Here is a 20,618-nt window from a genome sequence, read left to right as displayed (position 1 = left end):
CAAGGGAATAGAGTTTAAATAATTAACTAGAATCTGAAACAGAGCAGTTAGTAATCAACTATTTGCCAGCCCATTGCCTTAACTACTAAGTTACCTCATTAGTAGAAATACTTGGAAAGGAGCTGGCGAGATGACTCAGTAACTAAGAGTGTGCACTGTTCTCCCAGAGGTCCTGAGTTCCCAGTACCCATGTGAGGCAGCTCACAACAACTTGTAATCCCATTTCCAGGAACTCTGACTCCATAGGCAACTACATATATGTTCACAGACATGTTCATATGCACATAATTAAAATAATGTCTTTAGACCAAGTGGTGATGGTGTACACCTTTAATCCCAGCACTTAGGAAGCAGTGGCAGGCAGATTTCTGTGAGTTCAAGACCAGCCTGGTCTATAGAACTAGTTCTAGGACAGCCAAGGCTACGCTAAGAAACTCTGACTTAACCCCCCAAAAAATAATAAAAAAAAAATTTAAGGAAATATTTGGATATAAGGAGTTTTCTCAGTGTTTTATTTCGTTCTTGCTAGATTACTGGTACCAACAGCAGTCCTATGTCTGAGCTGCCTTGCCCCTACCTATTTTAACTTCTGCATGTTTAATGCCTTATCCCGCAGGGATCGTGCCATGGTCTCACTGAAGCCTGTCAAACTATGCATATGATTTGCATCTATAATCATTCTTTCTCTGGTAGCCCATATGATGCAGCACTAAGGTGCCGTGAAACAAAGTCAGGACACCGTGCTCACTCACTCACTGTGGTGCAGGGTCACCTCTTGGTTATATTACCTTACAAAAGAGGATGATGGGATGAATGGAAATGCAGTGGATCAACAGCCGTAGGGAGAAGAGTGGGCCCTGACATGTAGATCCAGTGGGGGAATCCAGCCAGGGAGTACCCAGCATTCCTGCCCAGTGACTGCTGTGACTGCCTGCCTGACAAGCCCCATCAAGACAGCGCAACGTTAGCCGTCACGCTCCATAGTGCCCTCCCTGCACATCAATACATGGTTTCAGAAGGCCGTTTACCAGTCCTCTCCTGGTTAGGAAATCACAAGTGTTTAGTCTTGAAACTAAGAAGGAAGGGAGCAGTTAATTAATGCTTTCAAAAATAGGAGGTGGGGAATCCTTTGTTCTCTTCAGCCTAAAATAAGTAGTCTCCCGGCCCTTCACCTAGCCCGTTCAGTGGAAATTCTGTGTGTCCATGAACTGAAGGTCCCTGCTCCCATTGTGCCCCACTGTTTATGTTGTTTTCAAGACTTGAGTACTGCTTCTCTCCTACCATGCCTTATAAAGTTAAACAAAGAAGTATGAAGATTATGAGGACCTTGAAATGTCAGAGATATGGAGTAGTCCCTTGGCCACATTCGTGCCCTTTGTTTTAGAGCGGAAGTTCCTGCCGTTCTTAATGCGGAGCCAAATAAATGTCTGTGTGGCAGGAGAAAGAACCTTCTGCCTGGGAACTGGAGTCCGCTATTGAGAGTCACGCCTTTCCGTAGCTGGTGACCTGGGAGCAACCTCTTTTCAAGTTTATCATTTGTGACACAAAGCTTTTCCCACCTACCTCAAAATCGTAGTTCTTCAACGAGGTAATGGACATACTGGCCTCTCGCAGCTGAAGCGGTTTCCGTGCACACAGCATTGGTGGCAGGCCTCCACTGCACCTCTGTGCTCCACATGGTCCTCACATTTATCAGCAGCGGGGTGGAAAAGAAGTGATTTCCTGTGAGCATTCAAGGCCAAAAAGTAATTGTTAATAGATCAAAATTTACCCATGTTTTTTTTAAATGATGAATTCTGTCAAAAGTTAATTGCGTTTAAATTGTTTAATTTTCTAAATGGCTTTTAAAGAGGAAATCCTGCCTGTTAGATATGCCATGTTGGGCTGAGTTTCTTGTGACCTTGACAGAATTGCAATCTGTTGACGCTGGGGACACACGACAGCAAGTCAGTTTATTCAGTTCACGGTAGTGAGGACAGAAGCAGCAGGTGACAGATCATGTCTTATCACATCTCCTGTTGGCTGCTTTGGATCAGCAGGAGCGTGGCCCTGCTGGAGTCACCACCCTGGGGATTTTCTAACTCCTGAGCTCGTGGGAATCAAACTGCGGAAAAGGTCTCCCTTTCTGAAGTTACCTAGTGATGTGAAACACGTGTTTTTATTATTTTACACCGTGAGACGGGCAGGTTTAAGGTGGGGTAACTCTTTTCCACTTTCTTTTCACTATGTGCTTAGTTTTTCACCTACTAAAGTAATTTCTTTTTGAGAAGTTGTTTAAATGCCTCCCTAATTTCCGTGGGCATGTAGCTGTTTTGTTTCTTAGTGAGGTTATTGCTTTCTTGCTGGGAAGAAAAGGAGCTGTAGATAGCCACATGTTGTTACTATTTCCTGAAGTAAAGCCTCGTAGAGCTAGACTATGACAGATGGGCTAAGCAGGACCTACCCAGGCTTTGCCGTGTTCACCTCCCCGAGCTGTTTGGACATGCCCGAGGGAAAGATGGCACCTCTCCAGCTTCAGTTTCCCAGGTCTCAGTCTGTAGCTGATGTCCGTGGGGAGTATTTCCTGAAAGTGGGGGTGGGAAATACGTTCTTCATAAAACTGTAAGACAAAATGCATATTGTTAAGAAGATGAGGACACTTGTGTGTTGGGGGCACTTGTTTGTGCCATTGTCCAGACAAAAGATCTGGAAAGGTCTTAGAGTCTGGTGAATCAAATAAAATTCAACTGAAGCAATGAGGGCATCTCATCTAGGTGAAGGGGATGGATGGAATGATTGTGCTGTTTTTGCTGAAGCAGACACTAAGAAACGATAGTGGATGTCTTAGGGCCCAGAGGGTTTTTTTTTTTAACAATTAAATGAGTTGTCATATGGATATGAAATACACTCAGCATATAATCCTATCCTCCCAAGCTGCTAAGGGAAATAGTGGGTCTTTGTTTTCTGGTTTTTTTTTTCCTTTTTTTTTTTTTTAAGTAAGTTGGTAGGTGTCTAAAGATGACATCTTCTTTGGAAATGTGTGTGTGTGTGTGTGTGTGTGTGTGTGTGTGTGAGAGAGAGAGAGAGAGAGAGAGAGAGAGAGAGAGAGAGAGAGAGAGAGAGAGAATGTACAAATGTAAGAATCATGCTGAATACTAAGATATTGATTCAGTTAAAATTTTCCTTAAAAAAAAGGAAAATTCCTGAGTTTAAGTTTTTCTTTTATTGGACATTGGTTATAAAGATAACTTGGAAGCTGCTTTACCAATGTGTGATGGAGTCGAGATAAAGACCTTTAAGAGGCTAGAGAGGTGGCGCCACGCATAAGAGTGCTTGCTGCTCTTGCAGCGGACACAATTTAGCTTGCAGCAACCACCTGGGTGGTTCACAACTACCTGTATCTCAAAATCCAGGGATCCATCATGCTCTTCTGGACTCCAGGGCGCATATATGAACACACAGACACTCTTATACATATAATTTTAAAATAGTAAAAATAAATCTTTAAAAATTAATGTAAGAATTATTAAATCCCTTAGTTTTGGCAGGTTTACTTTTTCTGGGTTTTGTATTGTTAGCCGTAAAACTGACACAGACGTACTCAAGGTTAAAAAGTGATTAGTTTGAGATCATGGCCTCAGAATGGTTTTGGCTGCAGGTAATAGAAACTAGCATCAACGAACTTCATAAGCAGTCAGTTCTACCTATGATACAAAGTCTAGCTGGGTAATTCCTTGGTTCAGTGACATCATCCAAGGCCAGGTTCTTTCATCTTTCTGCTCTGCCACCTTTGCCTTTCAAGCCTTATCCTTTAGTTTCTTGTGTCCTCGAGACCACATAGTCAGAATATCCTCGTATGCATCTTCTGTCTTCCAGAATGCTTCCCTTCATAATTTATTGTCCAGAACTGAGCAGATGCCCTTGCCTAAGCCAGTTAACACTGTGCCCACCATGATTCACTCAAACCAATGGAGACTGTGCACGGAGTCCACAGGAACAGTAAAAACTAGGTACCTGGACAAAATTAGAGTGTTGTTTCCAAGGAAGAATAGAAGCATATCAACAAAATACACATAACAGCATTGGACACATTGAAACATCCAAATTGAGAATGCCTAATATAGATTCTTTTAATCCAGTGCCTATATTCAATTGTAGCTCTGAAAGCTATGTTCTTTTGTTTCTTTGTTTTTTGAGACGGGGTTCCTTTGTGTAGTCTGGCTGTCCTGGAACTTAATCTGTAGACCAGGCTGGCTTCGAACTCACAGAGATCCATTTACCTCTGCCTCCAGAGTACTGGGATCAAAGATGTGTGCCACCACTGCCCAGCTGAATGTGTGCATTCATTTTGTCCTCTATAGAAACCTGGTCAGGGTGAATTCTACCTAAAGACTGGAATACATGCAGTCTTGAGACCCTAGTCACATGGCATGGTAGAGGCAAGAGAGAGAAAGATTAGTGAGTACCAACTACAGCCCCAGAAATTCCCCTCCTAAGACCAAATTTGAGCAAAGTTCTGACAGATCTGGTGTATGTAAAACAAGGTGATAAATGGCCCCAGAGCAAACTGACTGGGTTCAGTGCAGTCTTGAGATGCTGACCCACAGAGACTTCTGGTTCTGAGACATAGGTAGAGATGGGTTGGTGGAGAGTGCACTTGAGATGGTTGCTCGAAAGGAATTAGGAAACTCAGGAAAGGACAGCAGTAAGTCAAAGTCAACAGCTACACTATAGCTTTGTTAATGTACTGAGCATGCTCTTGACTTAGGTGGAAGGTAAGTATAAACAACTGTATGACTCCTATGAATGTAATACTGCCTATCATTCTGCTACTGTGGTTGATGACAAGAGTATGGCTTCTGAGTTCACTCTCTTCTTCACTTTGCCCCTAGATCCTCGTGTGGATTTCCCTTCAAGTCTTTTCATCCGAGAGCTTTTGATGAGCTCTTACCCTGGCTCTCTTTCAAGAACCCCTTTTTTCTATGCTTCTTCATGGGGTTGGTTTCTGCTGGAAATTTTATTTTTTATTGTATTATTTAAGATTTTAATTTTATTTTTAAATATGTAGGTATGTACACAAGAATGCAGGTACACACAGAGGCCAGAAAAAAAGTGTTGGACCCCCCCCCACACACACACACCTGAGAAGTGGAATTACTGGCAGTTGTGAACCACCTGATGTGGGTGATGGGATCTGAACCCAGGTCCTTTGGAAGAGCAACAGTACATATTGGGCCATCTCTCCAGCCCTGTCCATACTATATTATTTAAGAACATAGTTATGATATTGTTGGTACCCACTTAGGATTTGCTGCATCAGGCCTGCGAATGTGGGTCAGAGGCAGAGTGCTTCTCTGGCATGTGTGAGGCCTTACTTCAATTATCAGCACTCCTTGTGTCCCCACATCCTTCCCCCAAGAAAGATTTTCTGGTTGAATTGCTGAGACACTTCTTAAGTATTTTTCTTTCAATTTTTATCTAATTTTTTGTTCCTTCTTTTATTGGATAATGAGAGCTATGTTCTGTTTTCCTTTTTTGACTGAGCTACCAGAAATTACTAAACTTTGAACTCACTTGCAATAACCATGCTTAGCTTGAGGTGTTTGTATTCCTCATTTACTATAGAGCGATAAAATATATATATATATTTTTTTAATTTTTTGAGACAGAGTTTCTCCGTAGCTTTTGGTTCCTGTCCTGGAACTAGTAGACCAGGCTGGCCTCGAACTCACAGAGATCCGCCTGCCTCTGCCTCCCGAGTGCTGGGATTTTTTTACTCTTTTTTTTGCGATAAAATATTTATTTAGGACTGCAGATGTAGCTCAGTTGCTAGGAAGGTTGCTGAGCATGCATGAAGTCCTGGGCTTGATCTTCAGCATCACATAAAGCAGGCATGGTAGTACATTTCTATAATTCTAGCAATGGAAAGGAAGGCACAGGAGGATCAGAAGTTCAAGATTATTCTCAACTATTAGAGAGTTTGAGGCCAACCTGAGCCTGTCTCAAACCTGTCTCAAAAAAAGTTGTTTTAGTGGTGCCTGATTTCAGTATCAACTGTTGTCAGTTGTCTCAGATTCTGATTGTATCAAATGAACGAGTGAGTGAACTGATTAATTGGTAACAGAGGGAAATGCCACACCAGGAACCATGTTGTTAGAATGAGTGAGACGGTATTGGCTCAAAGTTGGAGAGACGGTTTAGAGATGGTTAATAGGAGCACTGCTGCTCTTCTAGAGACCTGAGTTCAATTTCCAGAACCCACTTGGTGGCTAACAACCATCTCTAACTCCAGTTCCAGAGGATGTGATGCCCTCTTTTGGCCTCCTGGGCATTGAATACACATCCATACAGACAAAATGTACAAACATCCATACAGACAAAATATTCTTACTCATAAAATAAAATGCTGCTGCTGATGGTGATGATGGTGGTGATGATGGTGGTGGTGATGATGATGGTGGTGGTCATGGTTTTGCTGCTGATGCTGCTGATGGTGATTAAGATGATGTTTCTGTTCTTAGTAGAAAAGAAACTGAGTCAAATTAGTAGAAAAGAAACTGAGTCAAATTACTGATCAGAGCATCTCCATGGCATCATGTTGTCAGTTTTCTCTTCTGTTTTGTTTTCAGTTAGGCAATGAGCGTCATTAAGAGTCTGTTTTTGTAAATGTAGTTGGTCTCAATACCTAAGACAGTGCCTGAAATGTATGCTTAATAAATATTTTATAAATTAATAAATTAGGCTGGGTGTGTAATTTCATGGTAGAGCACATGACTAGAATGCACAAGGCTCTGAGTTTGATCTCCAGCACTGCAAGAATTAAGGGATCAGTAATGGTGGCACAGGCTCTGTACTTCCAGCACTTGGCAGGTAGAAGCAGAAGGATCAGGAGGTCAAGACCAGTCTTTGTTATATGGCAATACTGAAACCAGCCTGAACTATGTGAGACTATCTCAAAAGCCAAAATTAATAATAATGACAATGGGCTGGAAAGATGGCTCTGTAGTTAAGAATGCCTGCTGCCCTTCTAACAGTTGCCAGCACCCACATCAGGTGGTTCACAACCACCTGGAACTCCAGCTCCAGGGGATCTGATCCCTTTTTCTGCCCTCATATATGGCATACATATATAGCCATTATTTTGAGGCCAGCCTGTGGTACATCGTGAGTTCCAGATCAACTGGAACTACAGGAAAACCCTATCTATAATAGTAATAACAAGAGACTAAGAAATAATCAATTAACTTAGAATGTATTTTTTACCATTTATTTTTATTTTAAGTCTGTTATTAACAACTAATTTGGTTTTCTTATGCTTATTCTTTTTATCCTGCAATTTCTCTCCCTTCTGTATTTCCAGACCTCTTTTATTTTCTTGTGCCCTCCTTCTTGACAAGGAACCTACTTCCTTTAACTGCACAAACTCATACCGCAGGGCTTATGAATGTTGCCCCCTCTTCTTTCCTGGGACTGTTAGCTCTCATGTCCCTTTAACTAAACAAAATGATTCACAAACCTACAGATTTATAACCAGAAGGATCATCTTGTCTTATGGGCTCATCTCTACTCTGTCTAAAGGGGGGAAGTTTATTGTCCAAGGTCACACTATTGTTTAGAGCAGAGACCAAACTAGAACCCAGCCTTGGATCTATAATACGCTCTGCAGAATGAGCAAGCCTCTTCTCAACTCCAGAGAAGCCAAGCACTATGGGAAAAGTAGAAGAGTATATCTTCTTTTTCGTTGCAAATATCTTAAATGTAGTATGTTATAGGACTTAAATGTCAAATAGCCCAAGTTTGAACACTTTTTTTTTTTAAGTCTCATGTGTCCCAGCTGGGCTTGAACTTGCTCTGTAGAGGATCACCTTTAACTTTTGTTCTTCCTGCCTCTTGAGTGCTGGGATTACAGGTCTCTACCACACTGAGTTTTAGCCAGTGCTAGGGATTCAACCCTGAGCAATATGCATGCTAGGCAAGCACTTTACCAGCCGAGCTCCATCTCCAGCCCTGAGTGTGTACCGGTTTTCTATGCTGAAAATAGACTGACTGAGTCATCCCCGGGTCCATGTTGATGTTCACAGGGCAGAGAGAGACACAGAACTGCATGGAGTGTGTCAGGACCACAGTTGTCAGCACTTGTTGTTTGCACCCAACATTTAAGCTTTGACTTCTTACAGGCTAAAGATGATGCTTTGTTCATTTTCATATCTAAATAACATTAGCATATCTAACAGAGAGAAGTCTTAGTATGGAGCCCAGTCTGCCTTGAAGCTGTCTGTGGAGTTCAAGCTGATTTTGGTTTTTTTTTGGTTTTTTTTTTTTAACTAGACATTCCTTTTTATTTGCCTTTCCATGTTTATCAAGTCTTTTTTTTTAATTTATTTATTTATTAAAGATTTATGTCTCTTCCCCACCACCACTTCCCATTTCCCTCCCCCTCCCCCAATCAATTCCCCCTCCCTTGTCAGCCCAAAGAGCAATCAGGGTTCCCTGACCTGTGGGAAGTCCAAGGACCACCCACCTCCATCCAGGAGTAGGATCAAAAACCCATTGCCATTGATCTTGTGTTCTCAGTAGTCCTCATTGTCTGCTATGTTCAGCGAGTCCGGTTTTATCCCAGGCTTTTTCAGACCCAGGCCAGCTGGCCTTGGTGAGTTCCCGATAGAACATCCCCATGTTCTCAGTGTGTGGGTGCACCCCTCGTGGTCCTGAGTTCCTTACTCGTGCTCTCTCTCCTTCTGCTCCTGATTTGGATTCAAGCTGATTTTGAACACGAGAACTTTCTTCAGCTTCCCAAGTGTTGTATTACAGGCGTGAGCCACCATGCCCAGCTCTGAGCATGACTCTTAGTGGTTATATATGCCCACTGCAGAGTAAGGCACCATGCAGTGTGCCCTGTTAAATCGCTAGTCCTTCACTAAAGAGCTGAAATGTTAAAGGATTTTGATCGTTTTTTGTTTTTTCTACAGGGGACATGGTCTCAAAATACCGGGAGCCTTTGCTCCACACATTCCTGAGGGGAGCGAAAGATCCAGATGCTGCACACAGGGCCAGCAGCTTAGCCAACCTGGGAGAGCTGTGCCAGCGCCTGGACTTCCTGCTGGGCCCTGTGGTTCATGAGGTACCTACCGTATGCCGACTCTGTCCCCAGAGTTTGATTTGTTGAGACTGTGATAAAGTGTGGGCTCCTGAGTCAGGAGATCAACCTGTGGTCCTTTTCCATCTGCTACTGCGTCCCTCTGAAACGGGACAAGTCTGTCATTTAACCTCTGTAGGCTGTCCTATCATCCTCCCTTCCTCAACTTAGTTCACTTTTGAATTTTATTTACTTATTTTAAAATAGTATACAAAATAATAAGTTTCATTATGAGATTTCATGCATACTTTGTTGTTTTTAATCCACTGCCCCTACCTCTTTCCCCTAATCCCCTTCCTCCACTGCCCCTACCCCTCTCCCTAATCCCCTTCCTCGCTCCTTCATTTGTCCCCTTGTATTTCATATCATGTGTATCTGCTGCTCCCCCTTTTTGTTCTTCTTCTACTTTTTCATCTTCTGAACCCTCCCCAAGACTTTCTTTTCTACCTTTCAGGATCCCTCTTCTAGTTTCATGATTTCTACAGAGAGTGAGAGAGAGAGAGAGAGAGAGAGAGAGAGAGAGAGAGAGAGAGAGAGAGAGAGAGAGAGAGAAATAAACATGCATGGGTGCATATACATGAACATGTATACACAACGGCCATGGGTGCATATACATGAACATGTATACACAACGGCCATGGGTGCACATACATGAACATGTATACACAACGGCCATGGGTGCACATACATGAACATGTATACACAACGGCCATGGGTGCACATACATGAACATGTATACACAACGGCCATGGGTGCATATACATGAACATGTATACACAACGGCCATGGGTGCACATACATGAACATGTATACACAACGGCCATGGGTGCACATACATGAACATGTATACACAACGGCCATGGGTGCATATACGTGAACATGTATACACAACGGCCATGGGTGCACATACATGAACATGTATACACAACGGCAATGGGTGCATATACATGAACATGTATACACAACGGCCATGGGTGCATATACGTGAACATGTATACACAACGGCCATGGGTGCACATACATGAACATGTATACACAACGGCCATGGGTGCATATACGTGAACATGTATACACAACGGCCATGGGTGCACATACATGAACATGTATACACAACGGCCATGGGTGCATATACGTGAACATGTATACACAACGGCAATGGGTGCATATACATGAACATGTATACACAACGGCCATGGGTGCATATACATGATCATGTATACACAACGGCCATGGGTGCACATACATGAACATGCATACACAACGGCCATGGGTGCATATACATGAACATGTATACACAACGGCCATGGGTGCATATACGTGATCATGTATACACAACGGCCATGGGTTCATATACATGAACATGTATACACAACGGCCATGGGTGCACATACATGAACATGCATACACAACGGCCATGGGTGCACATACATGAACATGCATACACAACGGCCATGGGTGCATATACGTGAACATGTATACACAACGGCCATGGGTGCATATACGTGAACATGTATACACAACGGCCATGGGTGCACATACATGAACATGTATACACAACGGCCATGGGTGCATATACGTGAACATGTATACACAACGGCCATGGGTGCACATACATGAACATGTATACACAACGGCCATGGGTGCACATACATGAACATGTATACACAACGGCCATGGGTGCATATACGTGAACATGTATACACAACGGCCATGGGTGCACATACATGAACATGTATACACAACGGCCATGGGTGCACATACATGAACATGTATACACAACGGCCATGGGTGCACATACATGAACATGTATACACAACGGCCATGGGTGCACATACATGAACATGTATACACAACGGCCATGGGTGCACATACATGAACATGTATACACAACGGCCATGGGTGCATATACATGAACATGTATACACAACGGCCATGGGTGCACATACATGATCATGTATACACAACGGCCATGGGTGCACATACATGATCATGTATACACAACGGCCATGGGTGCATATACATGATCATGTATACACAACGGCCATGGGTTCATATACATGAACATGTATACACAACGGCCATGGGTGCACATACATGAACATGTATACACAACGGCCATGGGTGCACATACATGAACATGCACACACATATTAATGGACACATATAAATAAAATATTTGATCAAAGGTGAGAGAAAACAGGTAGTATTTGTCTTTTTAAATGTGAGATACTTCCCTTAAGATAATTTTCAGTTCAACTCATTTTCTTGCAAATGTTATGATTTCATCTTTCTTTTCTCATTATATATATGTAACCCATTTCCTTTTTCTCTGTCTCTCTCTCCCTCTCTCCCTTTCTTTTCGAGACAGGGTTTACTATATGTAGTCCTGGCTGTCCTGGAACTTGCTCTGTAGACCAGACTAACCTCAAATTCACAGAGATCCACTTTCCTCTGTCTCCTGAATGCTGGTATTAAAGGCATGTGCCACCCTGGCCCAGCTCATTCATCTCTTGATGGACATCTAGGCTGGATCTGCTTCCTAGCTGTAGTGGATAGCACAGCAATAAATATATATGTCCTAATAGCTCTGTGGTAGAACATAGAGTCCCTTGGGGATCATATTAATTATTGATTCCCTATTAATCTATAATGTTGATGTAATGATTTGTTGCCTTTAATTTCCCTGATTATTTCATACTCATATTGAAAGATGTCTTCCAGATTGAGCATCCCTCTAAAACCCAAAATTATCCAAGATGATCTAAAATCCAAAATGCTAATAACAGTATAATGTCACAATTGGAAATTTTTCTAGACCCTGAAACTTGGTACAATTTCATAAAATTACATAAAATGTTATATTGGGCCAGGTGGTGGCAGAACACACCTTTAATTCCAGTACTTAGGAGGCAGAGGCAGGCAGATCTCTGAGTTTGAGGCCAGCCTGGTCTACAGAGTGAGTTCCAAGACAGCCAGGACTAGAAAGAAAAACCCTATCTCAGGTAGGAAAAGGGGTTGTATAGAATTAACCTTCTAGCTAGGTGTCTAAAATTTATGTGAAATATAATTAAATTGCATATTTGGATAACATTATGTATATGTAAATTTTACACAAAAAAAATTGAACTCCACAACAGTTTGGTCCCGAGCATTTCAGAAGAGATGTGCTCAACCTGTCATTAGAATCTAAGTTCCAGGTTCCTCACACTTGCTTAAAAACAACTAATAAAGTGCTACAAAGACCCTGATGTGCTGACACATTTGAAGAAACTTTGAGGATGAGCTAGACTGACCTTTTTTCATTTTCTGGTCATCTGTGAGTCATTTCTATTTACCAAAAAATCTTAGGCAAATCTAGCATTGATCTTCCTTGGTCACACAGGCCAGGCCGAGTTGCTCAGCTCAGAGCTGCCAGTAGCCATACCTTTGTAACAGGATGAGGCCGGATAGAAGAGTCCTGCTCATTGTCATCACTGAACCCAAACCTGAACACCAGCTTGCTTTCTCAGCCTCTAGACTCTTCCCTTTCTCTTCGTGGAAACCACAGCATATAGAAGACTGAGCTAACACAGGTTTATAACACTTAAGAAGTGCCATATTTTGCTGAATTTTGTCACTGTCTTAGGGTTTTTATTGCTGTGAAGAGACACCATAACCACGGCAACTCATAAACAAAACATTTAATTGGGTGGCGGCTTACAGTTTCAGAAGTTCAGTCCATTATCATCACGGCAGGGAACATGGTGGTGTGCAGGAACACATGATGCTGGAGCTGATAGTCCTACATCTTGACTCAGAGGCAACAGGAAGTTGACTGAGACACTGGGCAGTATTCTGGGTATAGGAAACCTCAAAGCCTGCCCCCATAGTGGCATACTTCCTCCAACAAGGCCATATCCACTCCAACAAAGCAGATTTTTCTGTTGAGTGACATTTGAGCAAAGATGTAAGGAAAGAGGTGATCCATGTACCTGGAGGACAACATTCCAGGTGGGTTGTTGCTGGAGAGAGGAGTGTGAGAGAAAGAACAGTAGGAGCCAGCGTTGGAAAAGTAGTGGCCAATCCACATAGGGCTTGCAAAGTTGGAGGGGGGGAGTTCTTTTGTGCGAGATGAGAAGACAGCAGAAGAAATGCAATGGTGTAATTTATTTGAAATCGCTGCGACATTTTTATTAGCTCTTCAGCGTCTAATGAAGGTTCTGATCCTGGTGTCTGGGAGGTCCCTAGCCTCAAGTGCTGATAGAGAAGGAACCTTAACTTGAAGAGACTGCTCTGCAGTCTGACATATCAGTAGAGTCTACAATGGACAGGACAGATGATTCACTAGACCAAGCACTGATGGAGGAAGGTCATTGGTTAATTAAATAAAGAAACTGCTTGCCCTGATAGGTTAGAACATAGGTGGGTGGAGTAAACAGAACAGAATGCTGTGAGGAAGAGGAAGTGAGCTCAGAGACGCCATGCTCCCCTCTCCCGTGCAGACGCAATAGCTCTGCTCTCTGAGACTCACGCAATGAAGCAAGCCGCCAGGTCAAACATGCTGACTCTTTCCCGGTAAGACCGGTGCTACACAGTTTATTAGAGATGGGTTGATCAGGATATCAGAATTAGCCAGTAAGGGCTAGAGCTAATGGGCCAAGCAGTGTTTAAAAGAATACAGTGTCCGTGTAATTATTTTGGGGCATAAGCTAGCAGGCGGCCGGGGTGCTGGGGACACAGCCCCGCCGCTCTTAATACTACAAAGTACAGGGCTCACACAGAGCTGGGACCCTGTATTAGAGAAGTCATGTTGATAAGTGTTAGGAAGACAGAAGTGCAGGTTCATAATCCACTTTGTTAGAAAGTTGAACTAGCCGGGTGGTGGTGGTGCACGCCTTTAATCCCAGCACTCGGGAGGCAGAGGCAGGCGGATCTCTGTGAGTTCGAGACCAGCCTGGTCTACAAGAGCTAGTTCCAGGACAGGCTCCAAAACCACAGAGAAACCCTGTCTCGAAAAAAAGAAAGAAAGAAAGAAAGAAAGAAAGAAAGAAAGAAAGAAAGAAAGAAAGAAAGGAAGAACAGCCCTCTGATGCTCTTTGCTCTGGGGACATTCACCCCTCTAGCTGTGGCATCTGAAGAGAGCTGTCCTAATTTGTGAGTGGTCCAGATTGGGAACACTTCTGTAGTTTATATGGTTTTGGCTGGCAGGGGGAGAAAGTATAGGTCCAGCTCTTCCCCTTCTCTTCCTACTGGGAATTCAAGTTTTTCTTCTTTGTTGGTGTCAAGATTTAGCCTGTTTAGAGTACATTATCATTTTTTCCACAACTTCTTGTTCATGTTAAGCACTATGTTACTTGAAACCAAATCTTGATAGGCTTTCATCTTTATCACTGTGTGAAGTATTGTGATTTAAGTCAGTGCAGGAAGAGGCCTGTCCTCAATCCAGCAAATAAGATGTGTCCCAGGTGACAAGGACATGGAAGAGCCTACTTTAATGACTGCCCAAAACTCCACACACTTGAGCTCTGAGGCAGGTACAGAGTCACTGCTCTATTAGTTACTTTCCTATTGCTGTGATAAAACATGACAAAGGCAACCTATATATGAAGGAGCTTATTCAGGCTTACAATTCTGGAGGGCTGGAGTCCATGATGGTGGTGTGAAGGCAGGAACAGGAAGCCGAAGGCATACATCTGTCTTCCTTTTTTGTTCTGTTTTTGTCTTTGTTTTGTTGTTATTGTTTGTAGGGGCATTGTCTCTCTATGTAACCCTAGTTGTCCTGGAGCTCCCTGTGTAGAGCAGGCTGACCCCAAACTCACAGAGATCTGCCTGTCTCTGCCTCCTGAGTGCTGAGATCAAAGGCGTGTGTCACCACGTCTGGCAAGGCTCGCTGTTTAAACCATAACCATAAAATGAAGAGAGCAACCTAGAAATGATGCAAGGAAAAAACTCAAAGCCTGCCCCTTTTAATGTACCTCCTCCATCAAGGTCACAGCTCCTGAGCTTCCCCCAAACAGCGCTATCAACTGGGGACTAAGTGTTGAAATGCCAGAGCCTGTGGGGACATTCTCATTCAAAGTAGCACATGCTCTGAGTTGATCACAGGCTTTTCCACCATCAGTGCAGTTGCATATGCAACAAAGTACCTGCAGTGAGACTCCACTGATGCTTTGGGGAACCCTGAAGAAGCTCAAGTAACCATCACGGTTTATTTCTGGTAGGTTAAATGAGGAAGCTGAGCTCATAATAACCATTGCTTTATAGTTCTCCAGTAGATCCAGTTTCAGACATGTGAGCACAGCAACTGGATTTTAACAAATGAAGCTTCAGGGAAAGAGAAAGGGACGCTGGAACACTGAGGTCATGGCTTCTTGACGCACACCTCAACTCTAGTAGCTTCTCTCCTGGGGTTTTCCAAAGTGCTTATTGGTAATCTTGCCATCCTACTGTCGTTATTTACATAGTCTTCCTTATAGAGGTGTGTGCCAGCTGTTTGGGGGTGATGATCTTCCTTATTTCTGTGGCTCCTATAAAATGTTCAGTTTCTCAAACTGGCCACTAATGTTTCCAAAGCAGCCATCATCTTCCCTTCTGTATGACTTTCAGAAGGGAAAATGGCTTCCATGATTCTGCCTGTAAAGAGGAAGCCTTCAGCAAGCAGTATCACTCATTAGGATAGGTGCATTGACCTTCAGGGCAAGTGTCCCAAATTAATCCAAAGTGGATTTCTGTCCTATGGGAAAGCTTAGAAATGGAAACTGGGAATATTATAAATTAGTAAAGACCTTACATCATGTCTGTGGTTCACCAAGGCTTTTAGAGATGGAAGGCAATGTTGAGTCTGTCCTTGGAAAGGTGAGAGACTAGCCCTGGAGTGTTAGAAAAATGGAAGGTAACAGCCTTGCCAGCTCCCCGTTAGGCAGAAATCCATGGTACCAGCTTTCAGGAAAGCAGTGTATGAGCTGGGCACAAGTGCTTGACCTGAACAGGAGGATGTTCTGACCTTTAGATGACATATACAAGGCCATACAAAAATTCTACTGCCTTGAACAGCCATTCCTTATGTAGGATGTGGTCCTCATGGCAGAGGTGTAGAGAAAGGTTCATTGGCCTCTTCTGATCTTAGGCCTCTTCCTGATTGTCCTGGACAACTACTTGGACAGTTTTTTCCACTGTACCTTCAAGATATAGCATAGGGATTGAAGAATTAACTTTGAAGAGAAAAGCCCTTCTCCAAACAGGATTCTTCTCCCTAGATATCCAAATTGTAGCTTAACTATCAGAACCAGGCTTGTACTGAGAGGTGCAGGGGGGCAGAACAGTGGAGGCAAAAGCAGGCACCAGTAGGGTTTTGAAGGGGAAACCTTGGTCTCCCAAATTGGAATCCTGCACCCAACGCTAAACCTCGAGAGGCACAGGGGCAGTCACTCAGAACCTCTGCTTGTGATGTTGCTGTGGGCTGGCTTCCTATGTTATGAAACCAAGTAAGAAAAACTTTCGTGTGTCTGGAAAGACTACAACCTAGCTCTAACTTGTTTCTCTGTCTTCAGTTCCTACCTTGTAAATACTAAGCTTGAAAGTGAAGGTAGCTATTATATTGTTGCCTCCCTGGAGGTGGCCCAAGGAATTCCTAACTAAAATGCTTCTGCCGTTAATGCCAGGGGCATGGAAGCTGCCCCTGCTGGCCTTAGGGTTGGGGGTCCCAGGTCCAAAGCAGAGAAGCAGCTTCCTAGATCTTACTTAACAGCAGCAGTTCCCTGTGGGTTGCAGTTTCTGGGATTTTTCTTCCCTTTCAAACTGCAAGTGTGTCTATTAGATGCTTAACTTGATGGAATGCCAGCGCATCACAGATGCAATTATATTTCAGAACAAGCCTCCTCCTTCTAATCTCTCTGCCATCACTGATTAATTAGGTACTTTGAACTCTGCCCAACTGTTTGAAAGCTGTGAAAAATACAACCTGCATAGTTAAAATTTCTACACAAGCCTGTTTCCTCATTGTGCCTGTATTCCCCATCCTTTGAACATAATAAGTATTTATACATGTTTTCTAGTACACGGTCTGGCTATTTTCTTATCATGGCTAGAATTCCCTCCACTGCTGGCCAAGAAATACAAGCACACCATGAAAACCTAATAGCAAAACTATGTGAGAAACCAATTGAATAATTTAGGCATACTTGCAGCTTGTTACTGCCATGTGACACACAAAAGTTATGTTTTTCCTTTTAAGCCTTGCCTGGATGCCTCAGAAAGGCATCTTGTTAATGGTGTCTCCTTATAGACCTTTAGAGTACCTTTGTGCTTGTGAGGAGCAGTGGAAGGATAGCTGGCGCAGGATTTAGAATCTCTCTCTGTGTCTCTTTCCTTCCCCTCCCCTCCTCCTCTTCCCCTGTGTGGACCAGTTTCTAACTCAGGTCCTCAAGCTTGCACAACAGCAGTTTGCCATCCCCAGCCTTGCACTGTCTCATTTTTATCACGTGTAATTATTAGCTGTGTGTATGGCGCCATGTTTTATTTTAGTGCAGGGGGTCAAGGGACAGTTTTTAGGGATCAGGCTCTCCTTCCCCTTTATAACACTTTAGAGATAGAGCTTGGGGCACCAGGCTTGTGTAGCTCACACCTGTCCCCTCTGAGCCATCTCACTGGCCCACATGACACCATGTTTGCAAGTAATTTCTAGTCCTTCTTTTCTGAGATGGAATTGTCTTTGAAAGTGCCTGAGTGCTGAAAGATCCGGTCTACAAAGGAAGAGACGCAGGCAGAGCACCTCTGGAACGGACACTAGGTTTGAAGGACTGGGTGGACATGCGGAGGGAGATGAGTGTCTCTCTCCTCATAGCCCTGTGCTGAGACTGTCATTAATGGCATACCCGTCTCATGGCAGCCCAGGACCTCCGAAGCTGCTTAGCTGAGCCTCATGGTCCTCAGGCCCTAGAAACTGTTCTGGCCCATCTCTCCTTCCTCTGATGGAAAGTTCCTAAAGATAAGCACATAACACCTTTCCCCAATTTTAGGGAATACTTGCATTTGGCCTTGCCTTTTTTGAAAACATACTCTGTAGACATCTATGCCTTCCCACTTCTTGGTTCCACCCCTGAATTTCAAACCAGATTTTGACCTTTTCCAGAAACAGTTGGCTGTATCAGGACCTCTACCACTGATCTCACCTTCTTCATTGAACATGAGAAAACTAAGCCACCCCTTTCTAAGCCAGCTTGCTCTTAAGTAGTGTGTAATTGAGATGAACGCAGTTGAAAGGCTACAGGTAGTTATGCAATCCTGGCTCCTATTGACTTCTTCCCTCACCCTCCTAGGTGACAGCCTGCCTGATTGCTGTAGCTAAGACTGACAATGATGTTCAAGTGCGCAGAGCCGCGATCCATGTGGTTGTACTGCTGCTGCGGGGACTCAGCCAGAAAGCAACTGAGGTAAGCCAGCTTCCCCCCTCCCCCGTGCATCTTCCCTTCCTTGTGTTATTCTGGGACCCAGTCTTCCTTGTACAGGTTCAGCTTAAACGTCTTTCTTAGATTTGAGTTGGGGTTTTCATAGCAAGAAAATGGTATGACTTGCATCTCCAGTAAGAGTCTCTATGATGCATTAGCAGCACAGTAGCTGCTGCGGGAAAACCACGCGTGTTTACAGAGGCTGTGAGTCCTGGCAGTCTCAGGGCTCTGCAGCCTGAGCTCTGGTGGCTTGTCTTTCTGACCCACTTCACTGTTCATGCTTAGGGGTGGAAGGCTTCATCTAAGAGACTTCCTTTCCAGCTCTGAGTTGTGGCTTAAATTATACTTTCTTCTTTCTTTCAAGTGGTTTGGTTGGACCTCTCCCTATTGTATGGCCAATACAGGAAGAAAGTTTATGAATCGAAATGTGTGCTGAGAGTGAATGAACTCAAAATGAGTTTCCCTCTTGCTTCTAATGGAACCACCTCCCCAACTGCTTTCAGATTAGAGTCTGCATTAATAATTCACTTGCTGGCACCCACAGACTGATCTGCGGCTCGCACATCAGTATTTAACCAAACCTCCAGGAAGCCATTGTGAGAGTGATTGTTCTTTCACAGAGAGGCTTATTCATGCCTGTGTTTCACCGTATCAGGTCACCAACACCTGTTTGTACATGTAGGCACTCTTAGTTATCCCCTTCCGACCTTGACAGCCTCGCTGTCTCCATAAATGCCTACTTGTTGTCGTTCAGCCTGGCAGCTGGTTTCCAAACGGCCACTTCCCTGCCTGCCACCCTCGGCTGCTCTTCTCTGCCTTCACATGTGCCTTGCCTAGGGTAAGGCTGGGCTTGCATGGGCTCATGTGGCATGAACGTGTTCACCTGAGAGTTAGAAAAGCTTGGTTGTGGTGGGCTCGTCAAGTGAGGATTTGTTTTTATCAAATCACAAGAACTGTGTGTTTCTTAGTAACTTAGCTATAGAAAGGCCAGTGTTTCTTGGATTGTCATGGCCCGTTGTCTCCTAGAAGCAGTGTGGCTACAGTAGGCATGGCCCCTAGAACTGATTAAATGGGAAATAAAGAAGGTGAGAGAAAGACAATTGTAGGCATTTTGCATCCTGTAGGGGGGGGGCAGTTTTCTAGCGTCATCCCCCTCGGCTTACTTTGTTTCAGTCATTGCTCACCTAACCACCCCCACGGTAAGGTGTCTCCATGCTGCATTTAGCCTGCGCATTTCTGCTTGAAACAAAATCGAAGTTTAGTTAGCGAGGACGATGGCAGGAAATGAATACTGGGGCTGTGACTAATAGTGACACAAAGGAAGTGGGAAGAGAGAGTGGCCGAGCTGACTCACAAGGGGAAGAATTGTGCAGTGATGGAGTTCTCACCTGGTCTGTCTGGCGATAAGACAGGGACATGTGCACATAACTGATGGTTCCTAGAATTAAATGAATTGCTGTAGTATACACGCAGCTTTTGTTCAGAACCTGCTGTACAAACAAGAATTAAGAAACTTCTGTACTTTGTTAAGATCTACAGGACTGGGGTGCAGATGGTCTGACACTTGCCTGGCGCTCAGCACAGGAAAAGCCTGGGTTCCGTCCTCTGCCACTCAAGAAAATAACTTAGGCTAAGCGTACTGCTGTACACGTATAATCCCAGCATTTAGGAGGCAAGGCGGGTGGATCATGAGCTCAAGGCCAGCCTGGGCTACACAGCGAGATCCTATCTCAAACAACAACAAATCTATGATGCTTCCAGTAAATACATCGTGGTCCTCGTGTTGTTCTTGTTGCAGTTTTTTCTTTTTGGAATTGGAGTTGAACCTAGTAGAGCTTTACTCATTCTAGCTTGCGCTGAGCTGGGTCCCGAGTCAGTATCATTGTTTATGTAATCCTTAACAACTGGAAAGATTGAGTAGGGAATACAAGGATTCTATATTAAAATCTTCTACCAGTCTAAAAGTATTTAGTAATAAAAGATGATCTAAGAGGTTGGAGAAATGGCGCGGTTAACAGCATATGTTGTTGTTGTTTTTTTTTAAGGAAAGATTTATTTATTTATTATATATATAGTCT

The 20,618-nt window shown here is 43.6% G+C and overlaps 1 protein-coding gene across 1 annotated transcript in view; it reads left to right on the top strand.

Moving 5' to 3' along the window:
* Tango6 (transport and golgi organization 6 homolog) overlaps positions 1 to 20,618 on the top strand; it is a 168,962-nt gene that overhangs the window by 126,976 nt on the left and 21,368 nt on the right. The window contains exons 16-17 of the mRNA XM_075977101.1: positions 8,949 to 9,100; positions 18,412 to 18,525. Coding sequence (XP_075833216.1) covers positions 8,949 to 9,100; positions 18,412 to 18,525 — 266 coding nt within the window. The remainder of the gene's footprint in view (positions 1 to 8,948; positions 9,101 to 18,411; positions 18,526 to 20,618) is intronic.

The sequence above is a fragment of the Microtus pennsylvanicus genome, chromosome 6 (assembly GCF_037038515.1).
Source record: "Microtus pennsylvanicus isolate mMicPen1 chromosome 6, mMicPen1.hap1, whole genome shotgun sequence".
In the NCBI taxonomy this organism is placed as follows: Eukaryota; Metazoa; Chordata; class Mammalia; order Rodentia; family Cricetidae; genus Microtus; species Microtus pennsylvanicus.
The sequence above is the reverse complement of the archived record's forward strand: the minus strand, read 5'-3'. Positions and strand labels throughout refer to the sequence as shown.